The sequence below is a fragment of the Orbicella faveolata genome, unplaced genomic scaffold, assembly GCF_042242905.1.
Source record: "Orbicella faveolata isolate gen_17 unplaced genomic scaffold, um_ofav_v1 contig_47, whole genome shotgun sequence".
Taxonomy (NCBI): domain Eukaryota; kingdom Metazoa; phylum Cnidaria; class Anthozoa; order Scleractinia; family Merulinidae; genus Orbicella; species Orbicella faveolata.
The window spans coordinates 19,207,523-19,227,452 of NW_028301577.1; the positions used below are offsets into that span (position 1 = coordinate 19,207,523).

The window sequence follows — 19,930 nt, forward strand, 5'->3', positions numbered from 1 at the left end:
GGAGGTCTGGTTATTGTGGGAGAAGAGAGCTTTAGGTATTTTCTACTCCTTCCAGCTTGCATTTACACAGTAATTTTCTCTTTCCAGGAACATTCCAAGCAGCTGTGTGAAATTAAAGAAGATTTGGAAAAGCGGGAAACACTGAAACGAGCCGGGACAGAGGTGAGTTGATTGTACTTGATACTATTAGCTACTGTTTCTGGGAATGGTATGGTTATTAACAAGACAACGAAGAATTGGTTTACTTTTCTTCTTTGGAAAAGTTGGCATTGTCTTGACTGACTAATAAATTCTCAGCGCTTAAATCGAAAGAAAGACATAGCAATGAATAAGGAGCATTCATAATTTGAGATTGAGGGGCTCTCCAGAAAAGACCAAGGTTTCACTTCTCAGTCAACAGTGTTCTTCACTAGCTCGAAATTTTCCTTGAATACACTCTCTAATTCAAGTTTTCAACGTTGCTCAAATCAAAATACAATTTGAAAGAAAATGGCGTCAAAAAAACAGGAGAAATTATCACAACATGCTCAATGAAGATTTGTTTCCAATAATGCCTGCAACCCCGCGAAATTCAAACTTATTCTCCTGACGTTTAGTTCGTATATAGGTATACGGTAACTTTAATTTCAACATTTTATTGGAAATGGTAAACGCTTTGGTTTCTAATAAGAACAAATCTTGAGGGATTACAAAACTTTACATTTAAATTAATCAACTTGCAAAACAAAAATGCAAATCGATTGGTGCCGAAAATGAAAAGAGCTCCGTTCGCGTACACTTACCTGTTTAAGTTACTGGAAATGGCATTGAAGACAGTTCCTGACCGATAAATGATGATTGTTTTCATTAGTATTTGAAAAGGGAAATTTGAATCTTGGTCTTGCCTGGGAAGCTCCTGCATTTTAGTCATTTCACATCGCACCGTCGTGTCAGTTCTAGCCTAACGCAGAACTTCAGAACTTTTATCGAGAGATTTCACAAGCCTATGAGACAATATTTTAATTTAAAGCACTTATTTCATAGCCAAAAGCAAAGAAAACATGATGACAGAATTAATGACAGACACAGTCGAATTGAATTGTATTGTTTACACATTTATTTCACGGGTTCTGTAAAATTATTCTATTTTAGAAGAATTTTTAGGCTAAAACTGTGATGAATTTACTTGAAGTGAGCGACGTAATCGTTTCAGGGTGAAACCATCGAATAACTGAAAACTCTTATTTACCTCACGTTCATTTCTACAATCTTGCTTACGCTTATTGGGTAAATTTTCTATTTAACACTAAAACACGAATTCAAAATCCGACATCGTTTTCATACGACGGTCCAATTCTGAAATTATTACGTCGCTTATTTCGAGTAAATCGATCGCTTAACTTGTTTACCACGTTCGTTTTGATCTATTAGATCATGTGGTTGACATTTTAATTTCAGTATAGTTGTATTTAATGATTTTTTGTTTCATTTCTTTCCAGGTTGTTGGATGCCTTGATGCTTCAAGTCAGGATTCGCAACCAAGGAAGATAATAACAGAAAAGTTTAGGAAGACTTAAGAGGTAGAGTACAGAGCTCGCTTAATTTCCCTTCAAGGTTGTCGGAAAATCGCAGTTCAAATTATTTTCTGCAACCAGCAATGTTTTCAATTTCTTTACTTAATTTTCATTCGTTGACAAAGTTTCCTTTGAAATTTGTTGCTTGAAGGATAAGAAATAAAATGTCAATTTTTTTTGTCCCTGTAATTTTTCCTTGGTAACATCTGTTTAAAAAAATTTTATTTTCCCGCCAAAAAACTTAGAAAAAATACGGGCGCTCAAAATACGCATGCGCCGTTTTTTTAAAAATTTTTTCTCTATATGTAAGGTCCATTCATTTTTTTTTAAATTTCCCGCCAAAAGACTTAGAAAAAATACAGGCGCCTAAAATACGCATGCGCCGATTTTTATTTTTTTAAAAAATTTAAGTTAATATTTGAAGTCCTGTACACTTTGTAGTAATTCTATTATCCACCAGTATAGTTTCCTTTGTCATCTTTATTAGTAATCTTTAATATTGTATATTTCAACAACAATAAACATACAAGTGCTTTTTGTCTTTTAATTAACTGAAATTCGATTTAATCAATTAAAAAGGTGTCAAGAAAAAATGTTCCCTCTATATACTAAGACTTTTGGCGGGAAAATTTGAGAAAATTTGCACAGCGTTTCCCCTGACAACTTTATGGACAAAAAATTTCAAAATGGCTTCCCTTATAATTTCCCGCCAAAAATCAGTTAAACATCACCTCGTGCAAAAAAGTTGAAAGTAAAACGCCAATTGTTTCCTACCCTTAAAAAAAAAACGAAAAAAAAATTAAACCGAACAAATCCCTCGCCGAAATATTTTAGTTTTTGGAAACCCTTTTTGCACGAGATGATGTTGCGGATAAAAACCTTTATCAACCGATTCTCGTTTGCACCACAGGACAAATTAAACCAAAAACGTCAAGAAATTGCACTCTACCTAAACGATCTGGAACAACCGTTATGAAGTTTTGAAGTTTTAGATTAATTCAGACAATTTCAACTGTTGTTTTATCGATTAATTTACTCGTCCTAAAAATTTGTAACAACAGTTATTAAGTTTTGGAGCAGTACATACAATTTCAACTGTTGTTTTTCTAATTCACCCGTCCTAAACAATCTGTAGCCACAGTTATTAAGGTTTGGATTAATAAGGACAATTTCAACTGTTGTTTTAGCCACGCAACATTTGCTTGTGATCTTACTCTTTGCTGATTTCAGGTAATTTCAATTTTAACAATAACTTCAACAATTTAGAAATCAGCTCAACGTAATTGGTGTCTTAATAATTTTTTAAATTCATTTTAACGCAATGTCCTGTGTTACAACGAGAGCCGGCAGTAAGAAGTTTTTAACCGTTTGAAAATAAATATACCCAACCAACTTATCATAAAACCCAAGTGCCTGATCAAAGAGACGCGATCATACTCTGCAAGTTAAACCCCACCCTTTTTAAACTCGAGCATTTGATTGAAATATATTAAGGTTAGACGGACCACAGTGAAATGGGGGCAAAACAATTCTGGAACCATTACAAAGCGATAAAAATTGCATCAGAAATGATATGAAACCGATTGAAATTTGCGATTTAATCTTGTTTATTTGTTCCGAAAACACTTTTTCAAATTGCATTATAATTTAGAATTATGAAGTTGAACAAGATAATTATGAACCCGGGTTAATCATTTCAGTTTTTATTTTATCGTTTTGTTGACGTAAAATAGCAAAGGAAAAAGTAACTGAAAAGCTTTCCACAGCAATGCTGATTTGCAAACTAACTGAAAATAGATTTTTTTTCTTTATCAAAAAACAATTTTCAAGTTCTTAGTTTTGGCTATGGATGGCACAAGAAAGCGATGATAATTTAAAATTATGAAGATAAACGAGACAATTGTGAAACCAAGTTAATCATAGAATTCCAAGAGACTGATCATTTTTAACGGAAATGAAAATAGTCCTTTCAGTTTGAAATCGGATCGGAAAATAATTCTAAGTTCTTTACTTTGGTTATGTCTGGCACAAGAAAGCAATTTCAGTTTAAAATTTTGAAGATAAACAAAACAATTGTGAAGCAAATTAATTAAAGCAAGTTTTAACATTCCACAAATTGAAAAGTTGATTATCTTTAAATTATTCTTCAGCTGGTTTTGTTTATTAATTTTTTGGCCTCTATATAAGAAAACTGAAAATCCTGACTTTAGTTGGATATCAACCCAAACAATAATACAACCGACTAATAACTACAGTTGTTTCTATTTTCGAAAATCGGAACAGTTATCGATACAAACACTATGCGGTCAATTTGGTTGTTCTTTGTGTTATTTTGTGGTCCGTATAACTCGAAAACAGGAAATACTGACTTTATCTAAACCTCTTAATCTTACTAATAATCTCCGAATCAGGCAACAAGGGTTTTATAACAAGCATCCAATATATCACAAGAGAATATAGACATCTATAAAAATCTCCGTCCGGACGTTTACAAAAGAAAACAAGCCAAAATGGAAACAAAATGTCTTTTGCGTTGCAAAAAAAATTTAAATGGCTTCAGTGAACCCTGTAGTTAAGTGCGTAGTTTGTATGGTGTGGGTAGTTCTCAAGTCAAGTCAAAGTTGTTTATGTAACTGTTCGGTACGGTTCACCGTGGTATATGTCGGCTGTTTGGTGATAAAGACTCGCTTCAAGTTTGTCACCAGTAAAAACCTAATTCGTGGTTGACAGTTTTGATTTGTATAGCGAATCCTCGGCGTTCACATAGGTTAGAAACATGTCAGTTCGTTCGTAATGTGACGGCGATTGTTCCAAGTTAGTGAACCAGCCTATCAGAGTCAGTCGCTACCAGTAATTTGTACTTTGATCAATGCATTGAGCAGAGAACCAGTCAGTTTGTCAGTAGACGATGTTCAGCGAAGTAATTATTGACACCATCGATTATTTGGTGTCGTACGTTAGTGTTTAGTCAGTCAGGGTTCCAACAGGCAAAAAAAAACTAAAATAGGGCAACAAAATTATATCGAAAAAGCCCATATTCTCTTGTCACCCTACAGTTATACAGTTGAGGCAACATCAACTGAAGTTGTTAAATATAGCAGCGAATAAAGCACCGACTATTTTGCAGACAAGACGAAAAGATTTTGAAAAAACAACGTTGACCAATCAAAAAATCCCGTGGTTCCAAAAGCTAAATAATCGAATGAGTTGTAAAAAAAAAAATCAATATTTGAGATTCAAAAAACTATTTAATCGAATCAAGACAAAATCAAAATTATCAACAGTTAGTTCGCAATAATGTCTGCAAAAGAATCGGCAATTGGTGGCTGATGTTTAAACTGTTTGAAATTTAACTCCCAGATTCTAATTGAAAAGTCTTTTTTTTTTCTCCGGTCTAGACACATTTAGTGTACGATTAATGTTCCCTTGCAAATTAAAGTACTTTGTTCCCATTCCCCAAATTCTAATTGAAAAGGTTTGTTTTTTTTTTTCAGTTCCAGACAATTAGTGTGCGATTTTTCGAGCAGAGTGATGTTCCTTTGCAAATTAAACGATAATTTCTTCCATTTTCCAGCATCTAATAAAGACCAATAAAATCATTTTTTTCCGTTCCAATTATTCCCTAGCAAATTTAGACATAATCCAGCCACCATTTGAAATAACTTTCTGACAATTTCAAAGTTCTTATCTCTGAAGAATTTTTCCTTATTCAGTGATTCCAGTATGTCCACTTGGTTGCTCTTTCCTCCATGTCAGAGTTAGTTTTCTTGAATTCCTGGAAACAGAATTGAACAAATGCCAGATCAGCAAATGCTGAGATATATAAAAGTTTCAACACACTGTTAAATGGAGAGGCTACCAAACACTTGCAAAGCCAAATTTGACATTTCAGTTATGGTACACTGATACAGCCATTAAAAAAGCAAGGAAACTAAACAAAGGTACGTAGAACAAGGCTAAGCAATTACCAACTGTTACCTCTAAAAAAATAACACTAGATCTTTAGAAATCCAAATAGCTGACAATTTTGTGGCCAGGTTAAAATTGCAGCACGCATTTTTGCCTTTGTACAAGGAACTGAAAGATTTCTTGTCCCGAGACCCCTGAGTAATTCGCTGTATTCAGTTCTAAACCTCGAGTCTTCATTGCACCGTTTGGTTAACTATTACAAGGCGTTATTATTTGCCAGAGTATCATTCAAATTAGCCTCACTTGAAAAATTTGGCTCATGAAACACGGATTCAAGATACCGCTTTGCTGTCCTGTTTCAAGATGAAGCGACGCTTAAAGCGAACAGCGAGTGCACGTGTTCACTCGCTTGGGCAACAGTTCGGTACTCGTGTGGCTTTCTGAAAAAAATTAAAGGAAAGTATTCCAAAAGCAGTGCTTACCTTCGGTTGGAATAGAGTGACGACTTCTTTCCTACCGTTAGGTCCTTCCAGCATCAAGGATCTTCTTCCTTCAGGCGAAAAATCGACACTCAACCGGACGACACGTCTTCACTCGTCAACGAACAGTTTCAAATGTGCAAAACTCTATGATTGCTATGAATATGGATTAGAAAACTCAAACCAATCGCTGACAAACACGCAAAGATCTAACGTGGAAATTTGCTTGCACGCTTTTTCTGCCATCGAATCATAAACTGCAAAAAAATAGAAGCCATGCAATTATGTATGCCAGGTACAAGAATTTCTTTGGGAGGATTCCATCATGTTTAGCTTACTATGTCGTTACTAATAAATTAAACTATTTTGAAAAGTGTTTTTGCAGCTAATCAGTGAAGAGAACCCCCAAAAGAAACCTTTTTATTGCGTTCGACGAAGTGGAACGCAAACCTAATTTTGGTCTGTGGCTTTTCAGAGTTGGTTACCCTGTGCACGGTTCTAGGCTGAAAAAAACACATTCCTATAAGGACACCAAAATGGCCACCCCGCTTGATTTTTACAGGGGCATGTCGCGGCCAATAAACTGGTACCGTTTAATGCTAAGACATGTGATAAAACATGTGGCGAACATGTGAGTATGTGAGCAGGCCATGTGAACTCGTCTTTCCGATGGATCTTTTTTTGACTTCTTTCCATTCAGTCGCCGTACGCCTCGCTATTATGTGCTCTCAGCGTTAGATTTTGGCGAATTTAAACGCTTCGACGGCAGCATTTATCGCAATCTGAGGGAATTGTCCTTGTTTATTAACACGACTTGTCTTTGGGATGATAACCGTGGGAACAGCTACGTTTTGATTGCATTTGTTGATTAGTTCCAGTCGCGACAGATAGCTCAGCTTTATCCGGTCGAAATTTTATTGTTTGGAATCGGTGGAAAAGTACTCTGAAGGCAAGATCCATAAGACTACTTTATTCATCAGGGGAAATACTCGAACTAGTCGCGAAACGAGCACGCGACTGCAAATACTAGCTTAGAATAATGTACGTAATTTAAATATTCTATGAAACTTGAGAGACAACAGAAACTGGCAGCGTCACGCAACGTATCAACAAATCGTGACCTCTTCACTAGCATGGACTTGCACACTATGCATATCTGACTGTAAAACCTCGGTTGCTGCTGAAAAATGTTGATTTTAGCAATAGACAAAGGTTGAAAATCAGCTAGTGAAATCATTTATTTACGATATATAATTATATATTAAAGTGAGAGCGTCGAACGCACTCTCATAATCTCTGATTACTACTAGTAAATATTATTTTCACTTTTTACTCACAAGCTGGAATTAAAACGAGTTCTCAAAAATTAAGAGCAAAAAGTAAAGCGATCTGAAATGCGCCCTGATATTATCTGACAAAATTGACAGCTATCTTTATGCAACGGTATTCAGAATTTATTAGTAGATATTGGCAAGAAGTGTTGATCCAAGACTTGAGAATTGCACGACTCAACACATGGTCGCATCTATAGATCGCTTTCACTGTCACGCAATAAAAAAATAAATCGAAACCACCCAGTGGAAAAAGCTATGAAATTATGATGTTATAGAAGATAACTAAATAAGCCACTTCTCCAAGTTTTAGGCCTGTGCGTTTCCCCAAACTTCAGATATTCGTCGTAATGTTTCGCCGATATTTACAGAGCCCAGTATGAAAACGCCATGTTGGTGTACCTCCGTGGTACACCAATATGGCGGCCAGAAAATAGTGTAAACATCTGGAACTTATTTTGGCTATCGAGGCGACTGATTATCAGTACTGATCAAACAAGCATTTACATAAGCACTCTTCCTAATGCTTTAACTTCTAAAAAGGCTCAAAATCATGGGATAAGTATAGATTTTTCGACATACTCGATCATAGCCTTGTGTCACGCACCTCCATAACCCTGAAATTCAAAATGCTCTGGATTCCAAACGAAGCACGCTATTGAGCTGTAAAATTGTAAACAGATATAAATATACCGCCTCTTGTGCCTGATGAGGACAAAAACTTTGGTGGCTCTTTCGTTTTGGATTTTAGAAAGTGATGACGTCACGTGAAAACGATCTATAACAAAATTCTCGATCGTGATTGGTTTTCCGCGCGCCTATTTGTCATGTAACCGGGGAGCGATCATGTGGGTGTCCAATTACAGGTATCCAACTACACCTTCTTGTAATCGGATAACTGTAGCTTCAATGGCTTCCTTCTTAATGTTTCCTATAGTTTTTACAACTTGTTGAAAACACTAGTGACTTTTTCGTTCAAATGAAGTTCTCAAAAGACTTATTTAATCTCGAAATTTGTTATAAATACGATTAATTGGTAATTGGACCTCGTGTCGTACAATCCAGAGTTATCGTGCTCGTAATTTCAAATCGGCCTCGCGCTGCGCGCTTGTCCGATTTTGAAATTACTCGCCGACACTAGGTTCAGTTACTATTACTAAATAAACAAATGTTGTCTAAACGTGACGACGTTTCTGAGGGACGGAGTCACTTACGCCAATTGTACATCAGTTCCAATCTGAGCATGAATTTATCATACGTATTACTGACACCACCACCCCGCCCCCCCCCCCCCCCCAATTGAATGCTAGTCGAAGTGAGTTTCATAATATTTCCGTCTCAATATTTCGAAAATGCCGCATGACTCTTTCCAAAGGAATGACCTTGGGATAAAACAGTTGATAACATAACTAAAGCAAAGCGTGCGCTCTGATTGGTGAATTCTTCGTCTACTATTTGTCCATGGGTGCACGTTGCTGAGGTGTGTGCTAATGTGATGTAGCACGATAAAAGGACTTCTTTTGCTCCAATGTGTTAATGTTATGTTATCAAAATAAATGGTTAGCGCCACAGCTGTACACTATTGAGTTATGGATTCAGTTGGGAGGTTTGCTGAGCACTCAAGAAGCTAGAGTCGCACGCCTTTTTCGTGCTTAGTAACCTCCCGCATACATCCATAACTTAATAGTGTACGCTATCTTGTTTACCATTCGTTAATTTGTAGCGATTTCCATACAGTACCATGCAGATGGTCTTATTTCGCAGGGAACATCTCTGTATCAGGTACGACGGCTGTGTTACTGCTCACAGATGTCTCCATTTTCCTAGCCAATTTTTAGACTTGATCGAAGCTGATCGTTTGAATCCCCAAAACTATTAATTCTCCGTCGACGGAAAATTTTAAATAAGATAGGCAAACGAAACAACAACCTAAGCGATGTATATGTTCTCTCTTTTATTTGGGAGGATTTCAAAACGTAAAGGAATCACATTTTTACAGGCAGAAGAAAATAACGAGACTTTCTCAATATATCCTATCCCGTAGGAACGATATGAGCCTGCGCAATGGCAATAAAAACTCGAAGAAAATAAAAGCAAACCGCGTCAAGCGCGGGAAAATGCACGTGAGCCAAGTCATGATTAGTTTTGATTTTGCTCCCGATTGGTCAAAAAAATAGGGTGTTGGCTCTGATTGGTTAGCGCACGTTGCACGAGTTTTACAACGCTTTGTCTACGACTGTAAGTTGAAAATGGCTCTACATGACTGGTCCGCCTTTAAGAGTTACTACATATGATGTACATGAATAAACCACGTAATGCAAAATTTTCATTGAGCATCAACCTCCGACTAAATATATAAATGTCAAGATATCTCTCTAAACAAAGTTGTAACTGATACAATGTTACTTCGCATAACTTGACTATCTACAAAATACACAATAGTACCGTGTTAATACTTCACACGTTACCTATATTATTAAATACATCAGAATATGTATGTTGATAAATGCTACATAAATGTGCTATAATGGATAGAAAAGAAATCAAAATCCTAGAAAGAATTTTAACAAGCAAATCGCGAGTTTATAAAGACAAGACCACACCACCATTGTCTAGTAATTGTCTCAATTTCTTGTTAATTCTGACCTGGCATCAGTGGAATTTGGAAAGTACTTGATGAGTCACTAACACACTTTACAAGCTTGTACTTAACATATTGATGTTTACACTGCACAGTTTAAAAATTCTGTTCTGAATTCTTTCTAGTGGTAGACTCTATCCAAGGATATTATTTTATGAAAATTTACTAATTGTTTTCTATCATAACCTTTAACTCTAAATCAAAATTGTAACTCAAACTACTCAAGGAAACTACAAACTCGGTATTCCCTACCACTAGTCACTGCTTTAAGTAAACTTAGATAACCGTACTGTCACAGAAAGCATTTTGATAATTCGGGGAATGTCTTTAGATGAATCATTCATAAGAGTAAACATGTACAAAACGAAAGTATGTACGCTCTTGATTTTGTAAACATGTAGCTTGGACATATATTCATTAACAATAACAGCATTTTTTAACTAAGAATCAATGTCAGATAATTTTTGTCATAAGCAGGTAGTGGCCAGTAGCATTCAAATTTCATTTCATTTTAAGTGCCACTATGATCAAATTCTTGATACCCAATTTTTTACATTTTCGTAAACAATGTCTTTTCTAGATATCTTGGCAAATTTCAATCTATTGCGAACTTTAGAACTCATGTTGTTTGGACCTTTATTTCTGATAAGTTACGCCCGCCATTAATTTTCCTTGTTCCAAGTCTTGATTGAGAATCGGAGAACATGTCGTCATTTTCTCAAAAATACTGCACGGGTTGAAATTATAACGACAATTAGCCGCAATTCGCATAAAGAATAACAAAAACTTTGGCTCACATATTCGTACAATTTTCCACATTAATTGTTAATGTGGAAAATTGTTAACAGTTGTTCAGTCTATCAATTGTTAATAGACTGAAATTTGCCAAGATATCTAGGAAAGACCTATTGTGTACGAAAATGTAAAAACATGGATATCGAGAATTTCATCATAGTAGCACTTTAACTAATCAAATGCTAGGAGTTCATTCAAAGTTATAAGCACCTTTAACAGTAAATTAAACAGCACAATGATGTGAAAGAACTGCTCACTTGCTTTCACTTTCAGTGTCATCTTCACAGTCACTTTTAAAAAAGGTTAAAACCACAGTTGTTTCCAGATTACTGTAATGGTTTCATCTAATGCCTTCCTTCCAAAAGGCACCTCTTTTCTAATAAATAAGTACCTCTCCGGTGAAGTTGTTTTCGTTAGCAAGTGCCTGTATGCCAGTGAGCGCTCCTTTTGTTTTTCAACACAACGGCAATTTAGTATGTTGACATCATTCTTGGTTCATCTTGCTTCTCAACAACACAAAATTTTTATTTTTTATAAAATAACTGGTCGTATCAGTGTCTTAACAGTTCTCTTCACAGGAGGGCACAATTCTTTCAACTGAGAGTTCTCTCTTTCATATGATACATTCAGAAGACAGTTTAAATAATAAAAAAAATAGGAATTTCACAGCTAATGTGGGCCCTGTCTCTGGTAAGCACCTTTCCCTAAGTGCTAAAAATAAAATAACCATCCAGGAAGTAAATCAAGTCATTATGATAGCTAGCATAAGAATCCTAAAAGCTGTGCTTCTTTGTGGTTATTTAAAAAATAACTTTTCAGATGTTGCTTTAGTTGGGGAATGAAAAACAAAAATCGTTGGCACCTTGACAGTAGACAACTCCAGTGGCGGATCTAGGGGAGGGGCCCTCCCTCCCCCATCCCCCTATTCTGGATGAAGAAAGAAGAAATGACTGAAGGAAGAAAAGCTGGCAGGGCAAGTAAAACAAAACCAGACCCCCCCCCCCCCCCCCCCGCCCCCTAGCTCAAAGTCTGGATCTGCCACTGAACTCGATATGATTTGTTTCTTTTTGAAACTGTTTTAAAATAAAATCATTGGATGAACATATTATAAGTTGAAGTTTACAGTGTTAAATTGACATATATATTTTTAATATAAACTAAGTTTTAGTTACTTATGTTTATTTGTCAGGTCAGTGTGTTATCTCAGTATTGAGCATGTAACCTGCCCTGTGAACAGAACTGACTGTTCCAATCTCTATGGGTTTCTTGTGGCACAATATCTTGTACTCTGCATACCACAGGTTCTCCATGGCATCACTTCGTACACTTCTGTTAGCAACACCATCTTTTTGTTGCTGACTTGCCATCAAGCTGCACATTTCCCTTCGGTCCTGATGAAAAAGGAGCAAAGATCACGTCCCACTTTATTGCACATGCTGCCAGTTAAAAGATGCAGTGATGCCACAATATTAAAGTTATCTTTTTTATTTATGAAGAGATCACTGAATGAAACCTCAAACTAGTAGTTTTCCACAGTAGAAAAACACCATTTGTACGAATTAATAACAAACCAAAGAATGATTAGAACTGGGGAAGATTAAAACTGATTACCAACTACAAACTTGAAAAAAAAAAATGATCAGTTTTATAAACAGGTACTTTCAGTCACATGGTTGACTTCCTTTAAGATTTTTTTACTGTGAGTTGATTTAGAGACCACTGAGTAAACAGAAACAGCCTGAGCAAGTGTGTTACTGTACAACGTTTGACTAAGCTTGTGTTACTTGAGAATCTCTATGGGACCAACTTTAATATAAACTCTTGCCCCTGCCTTGATTAGTTCTGGAACTAGTTGCGGGGGCAAGTTCAAAGTTCAACTTCAAGTTCACCTTTATGTAAGGAAAAGTGTGACTTCACTGCCCAAATTGCATTATAGTTTTTATAGCAATGATAATGAACAATAAAATCAAGAGGTTGTGAAACCAATGCAGAATGCATTGCACACAGTTCTACCTTTTGCAAAGATCGCAAAAAAAAAAAACCCACATTGGATTGCAACTGATGATGACGAGGATGATGATGATGATGACCACAATGACGACGATGATGATGCTGACGTAAGTTACAATCTTAGCAAAATTATTTGCTTCCTGCTATTCTGGATGAAATACAGTACAACACAAACAAGTTATGCAAGTGAAAAAAAGAGATCATATATTTGAACTGCAGAAAAAGATATGAAGACATGATTGATCATTGCAGTTATATACAGAACGTAAGCAGTTGTGAAATTAAAGCCTGAAAAAAAAATTCTTCACAAACAAGTTACCATACCTGAGTCTATCATATGGCTGGATTTCATAAAATCCTCAGCTATCTTTTCGAAAACTTTGTCTGCCAACAGAAATTAGGAAAGTAATCTCAGTATTTAAGACTAGCACTTGCAACTAACATGGAGCAATTCCTTAATATACTGTATACCTTCCAGTCATTTATTGCTTAAATTATATTGAAACGTACCCACATTGTATCCTCTTTTGCTTGATGTTTCAAACACATCTGCACCAATGTCTACATGAAAGAACACAACAAAGGACAAGTTACTAAGGTATAGTACTCCTCCATCAATTAACAAAAAACATCTGCTCACAGAATACTCTCATAAACACAGCCACCTCCTGTAAACCAAACCTTGGTCAAAGTTCCAGCCACATACATTGCGCAAACACTACTTAACATATTTTTTACCCCGGTGAAAATACTAACAGGATCTTTTAAAGACTTCATGGGTTCCAAAAAAAATCTTTACCGCACATTTCAGTGATGCACAAACTCTGATCAATCAGTGGTGCTGTGTTTTGTTGCCATGAATGGTCTAAGTGGACCTCGGGGGAAACAGAAGTTTACTTCAACAGGTTCAAAAGGTCATGTCTGTGGGACATAGTGATTGGCAGACTTTGTGCTTTTTTTCTATTTTCAAGGTTCCTTGGTTATCACTGTAATCATGATTGATGGCAGCTAAAAACACAGTTGTTAGCTAGGTTTTGAACTTCAAAAAATTCAGAAAGTTCGGGTGACACCGAAAGGTTCAGTAAAATAATGAAAGATTTTATATATATTACATTTCTATACATCTTTTCAATATCTTTGCAAGGATCCCCCAAGATCTTCAAATATCAAGGCAAGATCCTTAAGCAAAATCTTTCAAGAACCTTGAAGGTCCTGGCAAGAATTTAAAGATCCTTAAAGACCTTGACCAAGATGTTTGGGGAACTTTTCCTTGATAAGATACTCAGGAAGATCCTCAAGGGACCTTGAGGATCCTTGAAAGTTTTTTGACGAGGGCAGCCTTCCATGCACAGACCAGTCAATTTATGACAGATTCAAGTGTAATCCTGAGTTCAAAATAATTTTAGTAAACATGTTGATAAATGGTCAAACTATTCTAACTCCTAGAAGAATCATTTGCAGGTATAACCATTGCATATTAAATTCGGATCCTGGGGAAACTTCCATACAGAAAGGATGGAGGAGTCTGTTGTACCTTTTAGGGGTTAAAAAAGCAGTTTTGGCAGCTTAAAAAGGTCCATAGCAGGAGCTTTTGCAATACCTTTTAGGGTATTGAGCTAAAAAAAAAAATATGACAGAAGATATCTGATAATCAACTTTATGAGTAGAAGGTACATTTGTCTTAAATGCTATTCAAAACTATGAAGTGTTGTTTTAGAATTGGTACCTCTTATGGGTAAAAGAATTTCAAGCCACACCCTGAAGCAGGATCTTGGTAGCTCTTCTATAGGTTTTTTTCAAAATTTCTGACAAGCACCCCTGTCCTTTTTATACAGGAGTTACCCTAGGATTCAGATATATTTGATATTTATAGAAGTACTTCTGCCATCTTTAAACTGACCTCTACAGTAATTCAAAGCTGTTTTTGTCGGCACTGCCCTGGGTTGCACAGCCTCCTCTATCAGATCAAGTTTAGTTCCACAAAGATAAATCTTGCAGTCCTAACAGTGAACATATAACACCGGCAATAAGTGATGGCATGTTTGATCTGAGCCAAACCAGGGGCCATTTCTCAAAGGTTCTGAAAGGTTTTCGCACGCGGAAAGCCGTAGCAAAATCTCAAACCTTATGATTACAGAGGTGTTTTATTCACATATTCTTAATATGAAGAGAAGATCTCTTCATACAAAACGTTTCGAGCATGTAAACCTCTCTGTTTTTAGATGCAGATCAATTAAAAATTGCTTTGCGGGCGCGAAAAGTTTCCAGGGCTTTCTAGAAACAGGCCCCAGGTGATGACTTCAAACAACTTACAGGTTCAGCAGTTTTTAGTTGATCCACCCAGAACTTGACTTTGTCAAAACTGGTATTGTCTGTAAGGTCTGTAGAGAGAAAAGTATATAATATATTTAAGTATAGAGAAAAGTATATAATATATTAAGCAAAAGAGTACTTTTTCTGTGGTTACATAGCATCATCTGGACACAATTGGTGTTCGGACAATTCAAGACAATTATGCAAACCTGAGACACACTTGAGGGTTTGCATAACTTTCAAGAATTCTCCCAACCTCTCCAAGTATTTAGATGGGGCTATGTGAACATGGAAAAAGTCCTCTATAAGTATTACTTTTATAAAATATTTCTCAAGAATATGCATGAATCTAAAACGTCACAACATTGTTTAGTGCATACTCTCATCTAGATACACCCATTGACCGACGAGAAGACGCACAGTATCTCAGTTATTTTTAACGTTGTGTAATCTATACAACTTTAAAAAATTGTTCAAAACAAATAAATATCGTAGGTTTTACAGAAAAAGCAGAAAACTCTTCTCTAGAAGATCAAGATCTAAAGCAAATACAAGCTTGTCACTACAAACCATAGCATAAGATGGCTGCTCTGGCACTGCGGTAGTACATTGCACTCATAGCTTGATATCTTTCTGCTCCTGCAGTGTCCTTAATTAAAAAAAGGGTTGTTAACATTTGAAAAAGAAGTTTCTAGTAACAAATGATATAATTAAGATCCAGACAAAATTTAAGGATAATAAGATAACATTACATTCAAAATCTTACCCATATTGCTAATGATAGATTCCTGCCTTGTATATAAAGATCCTTTCTACAAAAAGCTGCTCCAATTGTCTGTAAAAAAAATGAACCCATTAAAAAAAATATATTTTGCATATAAAATAACAAATATTACGGACATTGAGGAAACACAAAAGTTTGCCAAAAACAAGTAGTTCTCAAGATCAGAACAATCCTCTCAAAAGAAGCAAGTAAAACATGTTGGAACAAACTGGTCTTTTCCAAACTATTCCATGAACATATTTAAATTGAGTTCAAGTACGAGAATTTAGAACTGGCAAAGAAATCAAAACAACTCTTTAAAAGACCTTAAATATATTGTTTGCTGGTGAAAATCAGAACTGCAGACAATTTAGCAGTTTACCAGTAATGTATACGGGAAAAAAAATTGCTTTTGTTCATGTATTTACTCGTGTACAGTACATTTTTAATTGATATTGCCATGCCTTGTTTTAGAGAGCGTATGCAACAATAAAACATGGCATCTTAGCCAATCAGAGATTGCACAGTATGCAATCTGTCACAAGTAAAATTGATATTTTTATTTGACTGTACTTGTAGATGCTAATAAGTATTTATAATCTTTCTGTCATATGCAATGAAACCAATTCAATCAATATTTTGCACAGGAAATTAAAAATGGCAAAACCTAAACATAATTTACATTTTTAATTTAAATGGTTTTCCACAAAAGATCAAGTAATATTTAAAAGTTACATAATTTTTACAGACCACTAGAAGAGGCAAATAATATAGTAACTAATCGAGGGGGTTAAATGAAACCAATCCCCATGCTATAACAAAATCATGAAATTATTATGAATACCTAAAGTTTTTCTTCCCAACTATTTCATGGCTTTTTTTATGGAGTAAAACAGGATATTAACAATCAAAGGAATAAAACACCACTATATGGGTTCAGCATGTAATTCTCTTAATAATTAATGACATGAACCCTCAAACCCACCAAACATTACTATGTAAATTGAATAACATGAATATTTATACACAAAGTAATAATATAATATATAATTTACACAGGCAGACCATAAGTTACTTTCAAAATATTTTTCTTTGAGAATATCATGTGAATATCCAAGTAACTTCCCTCTGAATGCTTGTATATGTTTTGTATTTATCACTGTCAACTTGTTGATATGTAGTTGTGACCGACCTTGTTGCACTGCCTTAATACAGATACAATGGAGCGTAGCCTGGTTTCTGTAACATTCAGCGACTAGCGACTATGAGTATTTCTAACCCCCCCCCCCCCCACCCCCTCACCTCACCCCCTGGATAGGGTGCTAGTACATCACAGGGCTACATACACTATATTAAGCATCCCTGAAAAGGGTTTTTCAGCAGCAATATTAGAATATAGAAAATAAATAAATAACAGAGAAAAACAATGTACGACATTGTTGCCCCTGACATTAAATTCCCTGGTATCTATTCATACCCATGGGTGGAGAGAGGCACTGTGAAAGTAAAATGTCTTAGGCCAAGAGAACCATGCAAACTGGCAAACAAAATAAACCACTTAACACACTGACCCTGGCCAAGTGCTCAATCAGTAGAACTCAATCAATATAATTTTGTTTTCCTGGTTGCCTTCCTGAAATAATACTGTCTACCAACCATGAAAGGAAAAAACAACAAACTGTTTTCTTTGGTGTAAAGTTTTGAAAAAGCAACCTGCTGAGACTACTACATGAGCAGTACATCTTCCCAGTACATGTTGCAAAATTTGGACTGCCCAGTGAACCAGACTTCACAGTTCTCATTTTCAACAGATTGCCATGTAAAAACTCTCATGGCATAAGTTTCTGTTTGTACATGAAACCAAGTACAGTTTTGTCATTTCAGTTTTCTGAAGAATTCACAATAAGATAAAAAATTATGCCTTTTGATTCCCACCATTTAAAGCGGCTATGTTTAAGCAAATGTAAATGCCGTTACAAAGCGTTCCGTATTTTTTGAATGATCTTGGAATAACTGAGGCCAAAAGAGAACCTTCTGGAAGAGGAAACGACAAATATGTTTGAAGAGATATTCAAATAACGCATTTTCACTTTCCTTATTTAATTTCAATTCCCCCTTTTTTGATTTTTATTTAGAGCAGCCACGCAAAGCATATCTAACGATTCAATATTAAATTTGTTTCGAAGGAAATTGTCACTTCGCGTGATGACGAAGATAAATGCGTTTCAGAGGCGAGGGTCCAATGTCCTTCTAATTAAGCAATTCAAATCCGGGTTTAAAGCTTTAGAAATGCTATAGCTCGCCTATATCTATAACACCTAAAAGTAGGGACATTTAAAAAGGTAGAGTACATATGCCACCTTGAATAAGCTTTATTATATCGACACCAAATTATATTTGTGTGAAAATATAAGCTCACTTTAAGCTTTAGTAAAAAAAATACAACTTTATCGCAGAATTTATTCCTTTTAAAGCCTTAAACGTACAGTAACGAAAAATTTTTGTAAAAAAATTAAAAAAATTGTTGAAAAAAATAATCTACTTACGCTAGGTGTTTCCTCGCTAAAAGAGCGAGTGATGTATCGAGTGACAAGGCAAGTTTTTCCGCTGTTCACTTTTCCCAGAAGGACGACTTTCAAGTAGGTTTTCTCTTGCATTTCATTTAAATTTACAATGAGAAGTGAGCACTTTCACCAGTGGTAAGAGAACAGCTTGAAAAGAAGACATAAACGTTATGAAAGGTTTATAAATAGCTGACAGCAAAATATTCCAATCGCCGGTCCGCCATGTTTTGTTTGTAGTGAGGCGTCATGTAAGACACACGCACGTAAGAGACATCATACGATCGTTGAGACAAGTGACGTAATGAAGCAAAAATACTTCCGGTTTCCTTTGAGAAAACTGCCCAACGACCCTCAAATTTTCATGTATCAGCGAGCCTGAAAGCAACCCTTGCATACTTTCAATGTGAAAAAAGCATTTGGATGGAGTTATGGTAGCCTGTAATGCAGGCGTAAACGGGGAAGGGGAAATGGAGGCGATAGCCTGTGTAGCAAGCGTTTCCGTGGGAATTGACAGCAAAGAAAGACCGAGGAACGGGATTTTCGGTGTTTTACCTGCGCGGAAAATGGGGCGAGAGCCAAAAAAAAAAGAAAGATGGGGTCGCTCCATTATTTGCTCTGTAATTCTTTGCTCGCGAACCCCACAGAAACGCTTGCTACGCAGGCTATGGAGGCGATGAAAATGTCCCCTCTCTCTCCATACCCCACTTCCCCACTCCCCTTTACCTTCTCCCCCGTTTTACCCCTCTTATGCAGGCTAGATTTGTGCTCCAAGTTTATGTTTTTGGGAGATCTGATACTCCCTTACATAACAAGCGTAAAAGCCATACCTTCACAAACTTACCAGGCCCGCTTCAGATTTGACACAGTGGCGCGAAAAACAGATATATGACTTAAATAACTCGTAAACGTGTGGGCAGTCATATGATTTTCGTTTTAAATACAGCGGTTTTTGATTGAGTGTCGTTAAACCAGAACCAAAGTAATAACTCTGACCAATCACAAAGAACACAGAAAATCTGATGCACCCATCCCTAAGCGTCGAAATGCAAAACCAACGCAAAGAGAATTTAGCCCCTCTACTCAACCATTATAGTCAATGGCTCTCGACCGTTCATTTAATTGCAACCGAAGTATTCCGTTTACTAAAAACTAATTCTTCATTAAAATAATGAAAAGCTAAAAGCCCAGCCCTGTCTTTTGAAGTTTTTTTTTGTTGCCAATTCATTCATCCACGACTGCTCTGTAGTCAAACTAATCAAGCTCGGCCTGCATGAAAAAAAAATTAACTTCACATTGTGTTTGACCAGATTTTTGGGAAAAAGAGTCCCGTCAGTGTGTAATATTCTATTAATAGCAAAGCAGAGTGTGAGACGTGAAGATATTTTATCTCAGAAACAAAACAAACGCGCATGATCTCTCTTATCACGGACGTTTGAAATTTCCGCATGTGCCAAAAACGGGTACTATGGGACAATGAGATCTGTAAAATTTTATTTTGAACCTGTGAGATGTCAGACAAGGAAAAAGTATCACAGTCGTGTGGAAAATAAGTAATTCCACTGCTCTGTTCCC

The 19,930-nt window shown here is 36.0% G+C and overlaps 1 protein-coding gene and 1 long non-coding RNA gene across 2 annotated transcripts; one reads left to right on the forward strand and one right to left on the reverse strand.

The window, feature by feature from the left end:
- LOC149097479 (uncharacterized) lies at positions 1 to 2,323 on the forward strand. The gene is made up of 2 exons (XR_016204409.1): positions 1 to 162; positions 1,479 to 2,323. It is a non-coding gene; the product is annotated as an uncharacterized LOC149097479 (long non-coding RNA).
- A 9,441-nt stretch (positions 2,324 to 11,764) lies between these two features.
- Positions 11,765 to 18,600, reverse strand: LOC110040808 (ras-related protein Rab-24-like). The gene is made up of 8 exons (XM_020746078.2): positions 18,341 to 18,600; positions 15,798 to 15,866; positions 15,602 to 15,680; positions 15,032 to 15,099; positions 14,619 to 14,718; positions 13,229 to 13,279; positions 13,043 to 13,102; positions 11,765 to 12,099 (listed from the first exon to the last, which is right to left on the reverse strand). Exons 1-8 carry the CDS (start codon positions 18,449 to 18,451, stop codon positions 12,041 to 12,043), a joined length of 597 nt encoding a protein of 198 aa, XP_020601737.2. The 5' UTR covers positions 18,452 to 18,600; the 3' UTR covers positions 11,765 to 12,040.
- Between the last annotated feature and the right edge of the window lie 1,330 nt (positions 18,601 to 19,930).

Excerpts from the sequence above, each read along its gene's own strand:
- LOC110040808 (XM_020746078.2), bottom strand. The coding sequence starts at position 18,451 with ATGCAAGAGAAAACCTACTTGAAAGTCGTCCTTCTGGGAAAAGTGAAC. Across the intron at positions 15,681-15,797 it reads ATCTATCATTAGCAATATGG|GACACTGCAGGAGCAGAAAG; the intron begins GTAAGATTTTGA and ends TTTTTAATTAAG. Across the intron at positions 14,719-15,031 it reads AACTAAAAACTGCTGAACCT|GACTGCAAGATTTATCTTTG; the intron begins GTAAGTTGTTTG and ends GTTCACTGTTAG.